At 33.1% G+C, this 17,611-nt stretch overlaps 2 protein-coding genes across 4 annotated transcripts; one reads left to right on the top strand and one right to left on the bottom strand.

Annotated features, from left to right (window-relative positions):
- Positions 1-625: 625 nt before the first annotated feature.
- On the bottom strand, positions 626-6,432 carry LOC123710414. Of its 2 annotated transcripts, XM_045662281.1 has the most exons (6): positions 6,394-6,432; positions 5,702-5,833; positions 4,912-5,050; positions 4,308-4,569; positions 3,913-4,074; positions 626-3,093 (listed from the first exon to the last, which is right to left on the bottom strand). In XM_045662281.1, exons 2-6 carry the CDS (start codon positions 5,775-5,777, stop codon positions 2,920-2,922), a joined length of 813 nt encoding a protein of 270 aa, XP_045518237.1. In that variant the 5' UTR covers positions 5,778-5,833; positions 6,394-6,432; the 3' UTR covers positions 626-2,919. The 2 variants fall into 2 exon arrangements, with proteins under 2 accessions (XP_045518237.1, XP_045518236.1); XM_045662280.1 differs by having other exon boundaries at positions 5,702-6,425.
- A 279-nt stretch (positions 6,433-6,711) lies between these two features.
- LOC123709577 (SPRY domain-containing SOCS box protein 3-like) lies at positions 6,712-17,442 on the top strand. 2 transcript variants are annotated; one of them, XM_045660995.1, is made up of 6 exons: positions 6,712-7,088; positions 7,284-7,480; positions 8,216-8,444; positions 13,163-13,387; positions 14,897-14,970; positions 16,958-17,442. In XM_045660995.1, exons 1-6 carry the CDS (start codon positions 6,950-6,952, stop codon positions 17,042-17,044), a joined length of 951 nt encoding a protein of 316 aa, XP_045516951.1. In that variant the 5' UTR covers positions 6,712-6,949; the 3' UTR covers positions 17,045-17,442. The 2 variants fall into 2 exon arrangements, with proteins under 2 accessions (XP_045516951.1, XP_045516952.1); XM_045660996.1 differs by lacking the exon at positions 16,958-17,442 and adding an exon at positions 15,998-16,657.
- The last annotated feature ends 169 nt before the right edge of the window (positions 17,443-17,611 follow it).

Genomic DNA, 17,611 nt, shown 5'->3' with positions numbered 1-17,611 from the left:
TATAATAAAACTCCACTTTCGTACGGAGTCCAAGGGAAACTCGTTGAACACGCTAACCTCGTATATGACTCTTTCAACTCGCTCACTTCGCTTCGCTCGTCTCCGCTTTGGTGAAAGCACATGAAAATCATCGTTACGAGTATATCGTTCGTTGCCCTCGCAGTGGAAGGTGGGCATTAAAGGACCTTCAAAGTTATAACTAACTAGTTTTATATCAATTATGAAGTTATGCAAACATATTTATGTTTACTTATTTGGTGGGAAAGCCAACGCCTTAGTTTAGTATACCAATCTCATAGTTCAGTTAGAAGTATTAAGCCCGGACGTAAGAAATGGAATGCCGTAATGGTGCAAGGGACAGAGTAATTAATCTTACTGAGATCAAGGATACATTATGCTGTCATTAAAAATCACATACTAATGAAGTTTCTGATTCATTAATAACTTCTTTATAAGTCAGAGTTTTGGGTCAATCGAGGTGGTAACCCGACAAGGTTTTCTCTCACAATTTCCGAACATAAAAATAAAGTTCTTTTAGTACTAAGGGCTGCACGCTTAACGGCTAGGCTAACTGCACCACATGTAGTCAATATAAACAGAACAGTAATAAAAATCAAAAGACATTGACTAAATTTTAATTCAAAGCGTCCGTTACAAAGACGACTTCATACATATAAAAATAACATTACTAAGTACATCACATCAGTTTGCGCTATAACTATGACTAGACAAATAATAGAGATATAGTCTTACATTAAATAGGAGAAATGTTTATAAAATATACAAAATTGTACTCGGTTTTGCTTCAACTTATAGAATGAACAAGACATTGTAAATTAAATAAACGCTTTATTATAAAACGTAGACTAAACATAGAAGCGCTTCTATTACCATGATTACATTAATTTAGTCCACGTTTTATAATAAATTTCGCATCGGAATGGTCAGAAAAATACAAAATTGTACACTGACGTGATAGTTATCAACTGAGTGTAGTTTCAATAAAGACACTGACTGTGGATCACACTTTTTTCGTGTTATTTTTTTTTTCACTGTTTATATAGAATTAAGATAAATAACAGTGATGTTAACTGAAAAACATAATCATCAGGTACCAAAGGAAAATGAAACGTTTAAAACCATCAAATCACAATAAACAACTTTAGATTTACATGTCAGCGTAATCATTCAACAAACAGTCTATAAATTACAGAGAGACTTAACTATACTAACACACATTAAGTACCTACATATAATATTAGGCTTCAAAACCAACAATTGATAAACAATTTTTTTAACTACCCTCACATCCGCGTTTAAGTTATTCCAGATCAGGCGAATCCGTCCATCACATTCCGCCTCGTTCGTCAAGGTTTCAACCGACAGGTGCGTAGACAAAACGTAGTCGTTTGAAAGAGAGAATCTTACCTATTATACAAACTACGATTGGCCTGAGATAAAATCTCCAAATTATATCAACTAAATATAAAATTACAAATAAAACTAACATCAGTCTGATTTAAGCCTTAAGTTATTAAAAATATAATAAAAATTAGAAATTAGCCCGCGCTGATTGTTCAAACGTATTACGTAACGTAACGTAACGTTACATAAAATACACTAGAGATGCGCAGAGCACTTCATTCACTACGCCCGACTCGTTCAAATTCTTATTTTGCTATATAATTCTGTCGAAATATTTAATTTAACACAAATTTGAGAAAGAGAAGAGAAGAGCACTAGGTTCCTGTACTCGACGCATCTGTAATACGTACTAAGGTCCCAACTCCTACTAACTTACACAATTACGGACTTATTCTAAACAGCTTATATACAATGCATTAACTACGCCGGACTCGATAGTTTCGTCGAGTGTTCGTATACGTTCGTTCAATTTGACATTTGACGCGTTCGCTTCTTCCACGAGACGAGCTCAATGGAATAAATGCCTCCGGGGCTAAAAGCTGCTTTTCTTCAAAAGTGTATGTGCGTTTTGTTGTAGTTATATTAAGAGTTTAAACCGAAGCAAAAATATGCTTTTAATTGAGATTAGAAACATTTTCTTTGGCTTATGGTGTTAACTAAAATTATTTCTGTGAAGCTCCCACCATTTTGGGTCTGGGCCTCAGATTCCTGATCATTTATCAATCATAAAAATGTCCATTGGAGCACAGCCGGGGATCGAACTAACGATCTGAGGGGTGAGAGTCGCGCGTGGCCGACACTGCTCATGGTGTTAACTTATTATTTTTAATTTAATTAACAGATGAATAAGACTCTAATCGCTTATTGTTTATCGATAATTAATTACCTTAATATACGAATGGAATTAATGGCCGATTAAAAGGATCTAGAGGGGTGACTTTAGACTTCCGAGTGCATATATGATAAACATATTGAAATGTTTAACTTAATTAACGACTATGAGTTTGGCTTTCACTATTACGGATATTATTTTTTTTTTTAAATATTGTATTGGGCTTTAAGAAAGTTAAAATTAATGATCATAATTAGGGTTTAAAATAGAGTTGCCAGCTCATTGATTCACCAGAATATAACCAAAATATGAGACACGAGTGACTCTTATTTTTCCTCGCTTCAGGCAAATGCAACAAAAGGTGTACTCATTGCGAAAAACTCTTGTTTTAAGATGTCCACTTTAGTTTATAAAGCATAAACAAATCTTTAAAATTCCATGAATAACGCTATTATATCTCTTCTCCCTTCTTTCTTCTTCTTTATAGTTGCAATAGAGTAGAATTATTTAAAAAATACTTGATTAGAAAAGACTTGAAAAGAATGCCGACCTGGCAACTCTAGTTTTAACTAAATGGTTTCCGAAACTGATGATGATTTTTCGTAAGACGGTCCCGCAGCCAGGATCTATATGATGAACTCCTGGCTGACGGGAGAATGCAGCTAGCTGAGAGCGCTGTAAGCGGGCGGGGGCGGGGAAGGCTGGTCCCTTCCCGGCAGGAGAACGGCGATGTGGTAAGGCGGCGGCGCCTCGGGGGAGCAGGAGCCCCCGGCGCTTCCTTCCGAGTTCTGCAGCAGGGTCGCTAGGGATATGTCTTCCGAGGGCTCAGAGGGTGCCTGAAAGAGATTCGTCGTTTTTCTCAGACAATATTCTTAAAGATGTCTATAAGCGTATCCCTTTATAAATAGAAATATATAAATACACATAATAACACTCTTACGAGTTTCGACTCTTTGAGTCTCATGTGTTTGTGGTGTGATGAGAAGAGACAGAGGTTAAAACAGGGCAATTAGACTAATTTCGGTTTTCATGAATATGAAAGTTTAGAGATTTGTCAAACCGGAAATAACAAGCAAAAAGAAATCAGAATGATTAAATTTCATTTTTTCTCACCTAAAATTTTTTGCTCAAGCGCTATTAAATTTCATTAATAAGTACTTTCGTTTTACGCATTCTTACGTATTCAGTGTTTACGTTTCCTTATTATATTAATTGAGGTTATTGTTTGAGATTAGTGTTTTGGTACTTATTTAAGTTACAAATTTATAAAGATGAATCATTATATGTAACCAGATTATGCATAACAAAAATTATGCTATATACGTCATTAAAAAATATTCGAATATAGGTTTCTTGCATCGGCTATCTATGGCGCGTCGGTGTTTAGATTTGTTTATGACGTTTTACGTGCAATTTTAAATCGTTTGTTTGTTATAAATTTACAGTTTATATGTCACTGGCCTTAGTATATATATATGTGTGTTAATGATTTAATTATGTTCGACGTCCTGGTGGATAGAAAAACTGTGCACAGTTTGTGTTTCCACCACATCAACTTCCTTTATATTAAGAACACTTATACAATAAATAAATAGATGTTAGATTAACCAGATCAGTTTTACAGCATAAATAAATTAGATAGACTAGTGTCTCACCATCCGTTCCCTAGTGCCCGTGGTGGAGACGCGATCCGGCGGAAAGGCCGGAGGCACGGGAGCTCTGGGCCGACAGAGGGACAGCGCGCATCCCGCCCCGCACACGCACGCCATCGCCGCACACATCACGCCTGCCTCGCTGCTGCCCGCTTCGTGAATCATCTAACATAAAGACTCCAACTTCAATCGCCCAGAAATTACCACACGTAAACACTTATGGTCAAGATTACCTTAGACCAAAATTAGACGGCATTTAGTCGCTAAAGACTCCTTAACAAAAATGATAACAACCACTTTGGAGGTTTCCCAAATTCGTACTTATTCTGCAATACTAGAAATGAAACATTACCCGAGCGTGACGACAACTAACAGTAAGACAAACCAACTTTGCTCACCTGTCGATCGAAGTAGTATTTCGCTCCTGCTATAAAAATAGTGGCCAAAGCGAGAGACACCAGTATGCCAAACTTCAGATGTGGGGCCATCATGGGCGTGTGCTGCAGTCCTAGGGCCGCGGTACGGAGCAGGGTGTCCGGGGTGACGCTGCGGGCCGCCGCCAGACTGGCAATTGTGGGCTGAGGGGGCTCCACAGGAATTTCAACATACATCGATTCTTCTGTTCGCCTGGATGCGTGCACTTGAGGTATCGGTGGAGGGCTGAAGGAAATGTAAAACGGACTTAACATTTATTTTGGAAAATGATGTCTCAACACTGCCAGTGTTTGATTCTATGACCTAGTTTTAAACTTGTTCATGTGTTGAGCCATGTGTACTGCATACAATTATCAGATAGCGTATAAAAGATTATTAAATTGAGAAGCGTAATAAAACCATCAAACTGATATAAGCTGTTGTTCTAAAGTCTGTACTTTGTTAATGTACAAATGTGTAGTGACTCCGATCAGGTTTTAGTTTGAAGTGACAGAAATTGTTAAGCCCGTTAGAAATTCTATTTACAAAAATGTTACACATGCATATATATGCAGTTCAGTCACGTACCCATACTGAGTGGCGCGTGGTACTCGCGGTCGCCTGGGAGCGCAGTCGACGGGCACAAAGCGGTGCACGGGCGCCGCCATGCCCTTGCGCCCTCCCGGCGCACTTACGCCAACACGCCCGCGTGATCGGCCCAATCCGCCTGAAAATTTATGAGTGTATTTAAGGAAAAAATCTAAGAATTTATTGATCGCGCAAAGCTTATTATTCTGTTGTTAAGAAGAATAAACAGCAAAAATGTTCAGGCACATAGTCTTTAATAAAATGTACTAGTTGAAGAGTATTAGGTAAGATCAACTGTGTCTCCCGTATGACAAAATTATAATATTATAATTAAAGATATGATTCAGTACTAAATGCAAATTTACAGTTCCATATGCTAAGACCAATACATTATTCCCCATAAACTAGTCTTAAGTATCTCATCAGTTATAAATCTTATATCACCTATACAACAACTGCTGTGTTCTGTGTAATATTGAATTGGTTGTTATTTAGAAAATTATGATTATTAGGTGATAATATTGTCTTCTAACCTAGTATTAATAGCATCAGAAAGTGTTTTACTAGGTACACCACCAGTCATTATATATAATTCATTAAGTACACAATTGAATGAATTATCAATTATTCTATTATGTATATATATTAAATTCAATTCAAAAGGCATAGGTTTCAGCTTAGTGACAACTTTGGTTAAGTAAAGTACAGTGCATTATAGATATGAAGGATTTTATATGATTTTCAAATTTTAAGAAACCAATAACTTTAAAAAAATGTGTAAAGATAATACCTGCAGACAAAGATGATGGCACCCTATGACGACCACTATAACACTGGCTTTGTCGTTTATCTATCCAAAAATGCATTTGGAAGCTATTGTTCAAGACTACACCCAAAATAATATATACTTTGCTTTGCTCCACTACTTAACAAACAATTCTCATTATTATCAGTACATCTATAACTTCTAACTATGCAAATTAATAAAGCATTACAACATACTTCAATATGTATGTATGTATGAGTAATTTTAAGTTTAATTTATAAAATAATATACAGAACACTAATTATTTCACTTTTAAATTTTTCACGAACACCTTGTTTAAAATTTAATAAAATATTGTATAATTTAAGTAAATCACCGTAAATAACACCTCAATAATGTATTAGCCGAAATTAGAAATTAATATTAAAATAAAAACTAGCATTTTGTACTATGACTGCCATTATTAGTGCATGGGGCAGGGTGGGGGCGGCTGTTAGAGTTTCAGTGTTGCTTTAAGCCGAAAGGTTCGGGTCTAAGGCCGGGGGTGAGATTGAGTTATGAAAACCGGAAATGTTGCACTCCAAAATAATACATCTTATTTTTTTAAAGCATTATGGGAAAGTAAGTGATTACAAGAATCATTTATGTTAAATTGAAATATAGCTATTGAGACAGATATTACGATAAATACAATTATTATGAGAAAAATAACAGACAATCTAGGTATTTAAATCAAGTCAGCTAGATACTTCCGGAAAATTCACCAGATTTGTTCAAAAACAGAAACCAAATACTTATTATTATTATTTTTTTGTTTAAATATTTAATAACGACTATTTTTAGACTTTTATCAAAAGCATTTTTTTCATTTTGTTTAATTATCATTTTTCCACAATCAACAACTTATCATTTTAATAGAAAGTATAACCTAAGGACTTAAGATGCACTAAACAGTATCTTGTTTTTGAACGATAACGGATGTAGGTTATATAAATACAATGCCTCACGTTAGAGACAGTAAGATGTGAGCTGTGCCTTGTACGAGTGGGTGTTTGGTTTTGACAATTAACATAATTTTTATTTCTTAGTAAATTTTTAGTTTCTCTTTTGCTTCAGTGCTTTGTAGTTTGTAATTTGTGTCTCAATGTTATTTTATTAAACTATACACAGCAGCCAACTTAAATATTAAAGGCGAGGTGGCGGTTCAATTAAAATATTTATTGTAATTATATTTTTTTTCCCAAGTTGTTAGTTACTGTTGTGCGAGTTACAATGCTTGTCTCACAGTTTAATTCACGATCTTGGCACAAAGACAGTCGTCAAGCGAAGCCCTACTGCCAGTGCTGGAATAAGAAATCACCAGTATCGTGGACTCAGTTAGGTGCTTGTGTATGTGGCGAGGAAAATGATGGTATGGGTCTTTATTGTTTAACTTATTTTGAAGATCGCATGTATATTATTTATTTAAAGTACATATAATTTATATTATAAAAATGACCAATTAGTAAACAACTCATACATGTTAAATTGTAATTTAAAGAATGTACAAAATTTGTTATGTGATTTTTCACAAACAAATACTTTATGAATAATTTTATTTGCTTAGTGAGTGAATGGAAATGGGAACAGCCAACAGAAACTGGAACTAGTTGGGTTGTGTTAAGTGAGGATAAGAAGCAGGTGACATTCCATCCCTTCTACAGTTCCGGCACTGCTGCAGCTAAGGGTGATACACCTTTGTTACTTAACCAGCACTATTACTGGGAAATCAAAATACTGACTGACACATATGGCACAGATATTGTAAGTATGTTGGGTTTTTGTTGTTGTTGGAGAGTGCCAATTTATTATTAAGTTAATCACATCAATTTGAATCAACTTTATGCTTATTTTGATCGTTGTTATCATTAACTGATATTTTATTAAAATAGATGATAATATTATTAATATTATCATGAATTAAGGCACATATTTTTGTACTGAACAAAATAACTTCATTTGTCTAATTCTAACAAAACCTGGCTACAAAATAAAATTGTTTCATGGAATTTGAACCTCCAATGTCTTAACAACCTCCAATGACCTTTACTAAAATTCTTTGCATTTAATTATATTAGAAAGTTTTAATATTTGTGTAAGGAACAAATGCTATTAATTAAATTATAATCCTTATTTTGTAACTATGGATTGAATAAGAAACCATAGCTTGTCATAGAGGTATATTATCCATATAAATTGATGATGCATTTCTTATTTACATTTTGTTGAGGTTAACAAGTTGTTTATCAGGTTATTCCACTATTATATGCAACTATTTTATATTACATAAATTTTCTTTGCTTTAAAATTATTTATTTGTTGTGTGTTAACTAGAACTCATTGATAGTATTGTTAAAATTTTTTAATGTATTATAATATTTATCATTATTTTTTTAAATAAAACAATAGACATATAGAATTTTTTTATAGAAGTGACAAACTTTTCAGATTTGAGAATTTAAGATATAAAAAATATATTTTTCATTATTTTGTCCATAGATGGTTGGAGTAGGTACAAATAAAGTCAACCCAACGAATGTTCAATTTGAATTCACATCTCTATTGGGACAAGATTCAGAGTCGTATGGTCTATCATATACGGGAGCTATTAGACATAATGCAATGATCTCTAAGGATTCAGTTGGATTCTGTAAAGGCAGTATTGTTGGAGTTCGAGTTGATATGTGGAGAGGAACTTTAGAATTTTATTTAAATAGGAAAGCACAGGGTATGTTATTTTAGTCATTATTACTTTAAGTTAAGAAGACATTAAACAAACCCATATACTTCTTTCTTGGTTCATCTTTGTTGGTCTACAATTTTATTTAAATCTAGCATGAGACAATTGAAAAGTCATAAATATTGCTGCAGCAATTGCTCTTGAGATATAAGTTTGATAGATGAGTTTGTTTGAACACTTATAATTGTTTGTTGTATTTGTTATAAAATTTGTTTTATATGTTAAGATATAGAGAACTATAAAAATAGAATCTGTGTTGGTCTAGCTTTCTCTCAATCATAAATTCTAATTTCAAGAAGTTTTCTAATAATCTTGAATATAATTTCAAAACGAAATGGAAAAGAAAACAACTTCATACATATATACTATATTACATTATGTGTTTGTGTTGTCTGCGGTTTCGCCGCATTTGTGGTTTATTGTTAATAAACTTGACCCATTAGACTTCCTTTCGATATATGGTTGTTAATCTTATTGACGTTATAAATAATATTTTTGGTTGGTTAACAAAAAAGCGAGCCATATTGTGTATATATTTCTAAAATGATTTTGACTCCAATTTTTTTGGTTACGGTCTAGGCGATCGGATAGATAACGCCGTAAATTTATTTTTAAATGAGGAATTTCATTTCACTAAAACAACGCAATTTACGCGCAAAATACACTAATTATGGCACATAAAATTCTTGCACCATCCTTGTCTGGCTTCTAGAAGGTTCCGATCTTCCTTGTCTCTCGTGAATTATGTCCCTGTCTCATATCTAAAAAGTTCACTCTGGAACATTCCTTTATCAAAGGGGTATAACCACTTCTGAAAAGGCCTGAAAACGGCTTTCCTGAAAACTGTTACAGTCGACGACACGACACAAATTACAATTCTCTGAAATGTGATAGGGCCTTTCCTGAAACAGTCATAAATCATATTTCAGCTTGCTGAAAACATTGCTAACATGTATAAAAAACGAGAAACATTTCAGACATGGTTAGTTTGTAAGTGCTGTACTATATAATAATATTTTTTTCGATAATATATTTTTGTATTTACATCAGTACATTTAAAATACATTAACATTTCCCACAAATAATTCCCGTAAAGCCGCCATAAATTATTCTAAAGCCTGTCAGCGGATGCAGTAGGTAATTTAACCAAAGACAAAAAAAGGAGGTGGTTAGTTTTACCAGTGACGTCGTTGGATTTGGAATTTTCTATTTGGGCAAGAATTAAGCACATAATAGCCTATATACTCAAGTATTTAAAGTCCGTTACATTTTACTTAATTACTTTTGTTGATAAGATAAGAGACGAACTTCGACCTTGTATTAACCAAAGTTCAAATCTAACTACCATGCAGTTTCACACTATCAGTAATCCTTGTTCTTGCACCAGAATTCTATACCTGTTTGGATATAGATGTATGGGATTCTGTACCTTAAACAGTCGGTCGGTTTTGAGACGTTGGTTTCATCGCGAGCATAACTGTATGTTCAAGTTCCGCACATAAATATGCATCGATATACTACACCCTTGAAATTAATAGGCTTTAATAGAGATTTCATAGAATATAAATATTGTATATAGATAAAATAATTAAGGAGATTAACGCACTTAATCATAAACATCTAGCAAAACTACCTATAGGAGTAACTATGTATTGATATGAATAGGTCCACCTATTACAGCTATCAGAAACTGTAGTTTTCGAAATGAAATGAAAATAGATTTTAAAAGGATCTGTTTTTTATTTTAATCGATTGATTATTGTTTAAGCCGATGCACATGAACGTGATAGTGTATCTTTTTAAAATATAAAAACAAATATTAACTGCAATTTATTATTTGTATATAAGTAGAAAAACTAGCATTACGTTTACTAACACTTTATTTACATCACAATATCACAACACAACACAAAAGTAAAATTATATAAATAAAGACAAAGAATATATGTGGGCTGCTAAAAGTAGTTTCTTTCAGACAACACAATAGTTAATATTAATTTAGCGTCATATTCCATTGCGTTTAGTGTTTAAGTAAATATTGAGAAATCAACTTGTACGTAGTTGGTTCTCAAGTTCTGTCACTAGCACATTATTTTTGAATTACGAACAAGATTTTATTAAAAAAATTATTGCCTTCTTTTTTGAATGTTTTACTACTGTTTTAAAACAAAAAACAATCACTTTCCATAATTTGGAAGATGGACATTGAAAGAAAACCGAATATCTGTTATTGTGTTGCACCACTGTTGTCATTCGCCGAGTTCCATTTTCAAGTTGCTCAAAAATTTGAATATAACGCTTAGGTTTGTGTACCGTACTATTGATAGGTACAATGAAGTCTCTAGTGTTGAGGACAAGAAAAGAACTGGCCGGCCACGCTCCGCAAGAACACCAGCAATAATCAAAGCTATCAAGGCCCGGAAAACAAGAAATCCTGTCCGAATACAGAAGTTAATGGCTTTACAGATGGAAATGGGAATGGATGTCAGTGGGAAAACAGTAAAAAAGGTTTAAATGAAGATTTTGGTCTACGAGCATACAAAAAAAAGATTGGGCACTTACTTAATGCTCGTCTATAAGCAATAAGTCTTAAGAGATCGCGGGTGTTTTAAAAGCGCTACACGAAGACCCGACACCTTGATATCCTCTTTACGGACGAAAAAAATTTCGATAATGAAGAGAATTATAGAGCGTACGCTTGGAGTTCTGAAGAAGCTGGAAATAAAATTCCGAGTCTGGTTGGGAGTGTCATATTACGGGCCAACTGAGGTCCATTTTGCGAAAAGGGGGTCACAACCTGTGCAAAAGTGTATCAAGAGACGGTTTTGGATCGACTTGTCAAAACCTGCCCAACACGCTATTTGCGGGCCATCACTTCGTGTTCCAGCAGAACTCTGCACCTGCACACAAAGCCAAGACCACTCAAGCCTGGTTTGAAATTTGGCAGGTCTTAGAGAGGAAGGTCTGTGATAAACCCCATAATAATTTGGAGAGTCTGAAGTCATCTTTAAAAGCGCATAAGGGCCTGTATTAAAAATAGGGGAGGTCATTTCGAATAATTGTATGCTATTTCTATTCCTTAATTTATGATAAATTGATATATCACTCATTAAAAACGAATCAGTACTTTTGCTTTTATTATTATTTCTATGTGTGACAGACTACGTAGAAGTTAGAAGCGAAATAAAAATTCATAATTATTTTCGAACAACATAGGTCCTAAATATAACTACTTAGTATATTCAATAATTTAATTAGCTTCTTTGTATATAGATCATAAAATCTTCCACTCTTAACATGTGATCTCAATAAAGATAAGAATACATGATTAGTAATTTTGTTTACTTTTGTTAAGTTCCTTATTGACATTATATTTAACAATCAATAATAAAGTCATAGATATCTTTAATGTGAAGCTTACTGGAACCGAGCATGCATGCAAAACATTAATATTTTAAAATCCCGCCACAACGCTTCCTTATAAAATGGCGATGCACCATTGTGATTGATATTTGATGAAAGACACAGATTTATAATTAAGTTAAAACATTGCATAGTTTTATTGAAAAAGGGCAATCTTCTATCTCGATCTTGTCTCATTTTATGGAGAAATTTATTCCTTATCGGTAGAGTCATTATGTACAATACAATAAGAGTATTGACATCTTTATGATTCTTTAATATTTGCAAATTATTGCAGGCTACATAAAAATAAATAACATAACCATTGTGTAATGATTTTATCATTTTCCCCATCATTTATGCAATATATGTAATTTATTAAACATTATGCAATCGTTAATTGAGGTAAATCTTTATATGTAGCTGTATTTTGTCACGTATACCATATTTCCGTATTCATTCTAAGTTACTCGTCCAATGTTTTTTTAGATTGTTTGATCAAAAATAACACGACTCATAAGTTTATAATTCAACCGGATTTCTATTTTGTATTTTAATTTTTTAAAGAATACAAGGGCTCATGTAAATAATACGCTCGCAATTTAAATGCATTATTATATTGTGTTACGCCTTATCTCAAATTGAAACCTTAACCTAGATAAGACTTAGACAATAGTTTGAAGTCCGGTTGGCGTTGAAATTCTTGTATCAAAAAACACGTAAAAACAAAATTTGAAACTTAAAAAATACACTGTTAAGCTCTGTAAAAATTACGACTTTCTCGGTCGATCATAGTATAAAAACAATTCAACATAAACGAAGGAATTTTTATTTATACTAGTTGACCCGACGAACTTTGTACCGTCTAAAAGTCAATGACTGTTGTGTTACTGATTAGATGGACTTAATTTATGATTTATCAAAATATTACAAAGTAAATATTAAGTTCAATTGTTTATTAATTTATTTTTCCAATGTTTAAATAGTTATTCCGGACGGAGACATATAAATCAAAAGCGATGTAAATCGGTCCATTTACAAGTTATTAGTGTTAGTATGAACGATTTAGTTCATATGATTATTGTATAGATATTCTAAATCTTCTAGAATCAGTTACACTAACAAAGGTTGACGAGGCAAATTATTGTTAAAATACTTTAACAGAAAAGACTTCGAGATATGTTAACCATTTTTTTTATTAATTCATGTTTAAAAATTATATCTGTTAAAGAAGTGTTACTTAAACGTTACGTAAGACAAACAGTTAAACACTTTAATTTATGTTAACATGATTATTTTTTCAGGAATTTCATTTTACAATCTACGCCGTCACCAAGCACTATATCCAATAATCTGTTCCACCGCTGCACAATCGTCCATGCGCTTGATATATGCAGCGTCATGGCGCGCTTCATTGCTCGTAGACTCGGCTAAGATTCTCGCCTCATCGATAAAACGGGAAACGATACCACCTGGATTACGATATATGGTCGGATCACAGTTCTGGTTGACTCTGCCTACGGGTGATGGTGAGTTTTTTTAATGTAACAGGTGGCAAACGAGCAGGAGGTTCACGGGATGCTGAGAGATGCCGTCGCCCATGGACACATTGCCAGAAGGCTCGCAATCATATTGCCGGTCGTTTAAGAACTGATACGCTCTCTTCTGGAAGGACCCTAAGTCGAATTGGTTTGGAAACACTTCATTGAGAAGCTGGTTCCACATAGAAACGCTCAGTTGTGCCGTTGCCGGCATCGTTATGCCGTCGAGGTGATACGGATGGTATTTTGTATGCTGCCTCGACGTCCGAACATACGACATCGCTACATATATAAATATTACATAGTAGAATATTATTAAGTCTCGTTGCTTTAACACGTGTTGGAAAATTAAATCATGAGATAATATAAAATGTACACTCGCGCATATATTATCTCAGTTAATAGCCAATCTATATAATAGAAATTATATGCCATGGACGTATAAGTCTAAAGATTTATTTAAATTTATTAAGGAAGTTTGTCATATGCGTTATCCTGTTTTTGTACACTTTTTAATCGCAATTAGCTTACGAGAATAATGACCATTTAATAGTATACTATAAAGTAAAGTTACAACAGACGCAAGAAATATACAAATTTTAAAATGAAAGGCAATGCACTCTTAATAAACTCTTAAAATATTATAAAATTTCCGAAGCGATAAGTAAGGTTGTTCCTATTGACACCAGACATAATATTTGATATCGGATAAAGTATACGGCAGACAATTTAATGGGCCCAAAGTTCTTGGAGGGCTCGTGTACAAATATAATATTTGAAGTTTAATAAACTTGACATTAAAAGTGGTTGTCTTGATTTATAGTTTCTGGTAATCATTTTACAAAGAAATATTACACTTACAGTGTTTAAAACTTGGTTTAATAACAGTAGTCTTATGGCACAGTGCTGACAGAAATGTTATAAACTCTATTACATAAATATGTATTAATTACTTATATATACATATAAATATTAGCCTTATACAGCTAAAGACAGTTGAAAACTAATAAAATAATACAGTATTAAGGCGGGGCCCCGTCCGACCTTACTACGACCGAAAATACTAAAGATATTTTGACCACTGAACTTGCTAGAGGTTATTTTAATTATTCGGTTTCTAAGTGTTTTATTTACAAGATTTTAAACTAAAACAATTATAGATGAATGCGCGCCGTACTGGTTTTATAAAATTAGTAATAGCAACTAATAGTGGTTTAGTAATTATAATTATAAATATTGTTCTTAGTTAAAGTCAAGATGGCGTTAAAGTTCTTTAAAGTTTGTAAAAAAAGTAATGAATTCTCTCTTTTCACGTGATTTATTTTTCTCCGTTTATTTGTCTTGGCAAAGCGAGACGCATTCTAATCAAATTTATTGTTTACTATTATTTATTCTTTACTGTTAGGTCTAGTAATCGCCGCGGGCCTCTTTCCAAAATGAATTAATGAATTAATTTTAGGCCTTTTTCTTATTGCAATAAATATGTTTTCTTAACAGGTTCTGATGTAAGTGATGATGAAGAGCAGTCAAGTTCCGTTGAGAAGGGACAAGTCAAGTGGGAGCCAAATGTGGTAAGTTTTAAATAAGTCAGTTTCTGGGGTTGAACTAATTTTGAAAAAAAAAATTAATTTAATTTATTTGTGAATTTAATAAATAATTTTTATTAAATTAATTTTGAATGTATAGTCTCGTTTCTGAATGTTCATCTAAGGCACGTCTATCAATAATTCGGGGCGTTCACTTTAATGCAAAAAGACTTTAACACTTTCTTACAAACACACAAAATAGTGATAACAGTGAGATAAGGGTTTATATATATATAATATACCCAGTTAAGGGTAAATGTACTGAGTCAATCGTAATAACCTTTTTAATTAAAAATTAAATCTTATTGCACCACGTTTTGTATAGGAGTACTACTCTACTATTGAAGACTTTTTGGCTTAATTGTTTTTTCAATGAGAGCTTTTAATTTTTCATATACATTTCATAGTCATTTATGCTAGGCATGTATGTCGTCGTCGTCTGGACTCATTACCGCGTAAATAACCAAGCCATCTTCATGCGGGTTAGTCCGTATCTAAGCCGTAACTTTAAACGGAAGAAAATATTTATATTTAAAAAATTCGTCATGAAATCGTGTGCTTAAAGATTTGTGGATTCTGTATTTTCTTCAGGAAGGGAATTGTAGTGCAGCCGAAGAGAAATACTAAATAATTGTTTTAGCTCGCTTCATCCATTTTCATGACATTCAGCTGGGATAGTTTTAACTTGTCCCTTCTCTAGAACCACCTGGACTTGTTCAGATATATACAACAAGGCCTGCTAACCTGACTTCATCATCATAAGGTTGCCTTGTACATCATAGTTCCTTGTTCTAATTTACCCATTCTACGTGGGCAAACCACCTAAGCATTCCCTTTCGTATCCTCGTCAGTACGGCTTCTTTTAACCCACACTACTCACGTACCTCACTATTACTTATCTGTAACTGGATTATATTATAACAACCATTAGTCCAACAAGTTATTCTCAACGAATAGTAACAAAACACATCAATAATGGAATTTTTAAAGAACATATCGATTTGTTTCTCAGACCCTGTCATCCGGCATGAAAAGGCATCATTGGCAGACAGAACCACTCAAAGCTATTGCGCTACGAACCAGCAATTGACGATACATTGTTAAAAATAGATTGCTTTAAACAAACGCAAGCAATACATTTTATATAGAGACATCGTATTATTTATATATAACTAACGTGAATATGAGCTATTTACCACATATTTGACAGTAAAACTTTTGAAAATACATGAAAAAGTTTAGATGACTGTATTTATTTACTTTTCGATATCTGATCAGTCTGTAAATTGGATGTAATTATTTAGATCAATGTAACAGTAACAAATATATATTTTAATATAAAGACGAAACCTTGGGAGGTTTTAGTAATGTAAGGAAGACTAATGCACGAATACACAAGCTCCAAGGGGCATCCAAATGTAACAGTTAAAAGACTTTAAAGACGCTGCTTAGTTGTATAGTAATACAGATTTCTGATTGACTCAATTTGTGATTTCACCTAACAACAAAACATTCGATGTAACTATATCCATATCCGGTGTTAAGTTATTGTAATCGATGTTGTTACAGCTTACTAGATAAATATACTGTTTTATGAGGTAATTACGAATGAATTTTGTGTGTTCGGACATATTACGTAAACTAGTTTTAAGGAATAAAGTCTGTGATATAAGTATGGTTTTATTTCGTGAACGCCCTGATAGAAGGTTCAAATATATGATGATTACTTTCTCGCATTACGTAGATTCATTAGCGTAACGTATACTTCAATACGATAATTTAGAATAAGTTAGATCACTTTAGTCCGTCTGTATTTATGCTGTTTAAACGACATAGGGATGGGATTTTTACTTTGTTTCGACGTTTGTCAAATATAGTCAGTTACTTATAACTAATTGTTCTTAAGTGAAATAATACATTTTTAAATAAAATATTTACATATTTATTTCATTAATTGTTACGTTACTTTCAGTTGGACGAAATTTTGCCGAGTCCTTATGTGAACGGTTTTTACGTAGACAATGTGGAGAGAAATTACCGAGTTGTCGTTTGGGAATGAAGACATGAAATTTGGTGCCAATATTTTGATCGACAGATCATCAGGGCCATCGTTAACTGTTTTATTTAGATTTATTGATCAAGATATTTTATTTATTTGTCTTTTATGTATTCATTAGAATAATTTGGTTTCCTAAGTTAAAGTCCTATTTACGCCTCATTTTAGCCCTCGAAGTCCCCATTTAACACTTGACTGGAAGGCTATAGACAACACGAAAAATTGTGTATTTTCTATATTTTAAGCTCAAATAAACTTCAAGCATTTTTACCATAGTAAGTACGACAACGAAAACAAGTAAATTATTCTAAAATATCATTTATAAACGGAGTTGTCCTTAGGTATCCAAAATTTGACCAGGAATTATCTATAGATAAATACACGAATATGGTAAGGTTTTTTATTTGTCTTTACGTAATTAGCACCTAACACGTTTAAATAAATCTTTCTCCCGAATTCAATTCGATAATTAATTAATTTTAGGTAACACAATGTACACTTAAAAAAAAATATAAAAATTTCTGTTTTTGACGTTGACCTTCTAATTTTAGATTTACTGCCAGTTCTCAA

Source organism: Pieris brassicae, chromosome 5 (assembly GCF_905147105.1).
Source record: "Pieris brassicae chromosome 5, ilPieBrab1.1, whole genome shotgun sequence".
Classification (NCBI taxonomy): domain Eukaryota; kingdom Metazoa; phylum Arthropoda; class Insecta; order Lepidoptera; family Pieridae; genus Pieris; species Pieris brassicae.
Note: the sequence above shows the minus strand (reverse complement) of the source record. Positions and strands in the feature narration are given on the sequence as shown.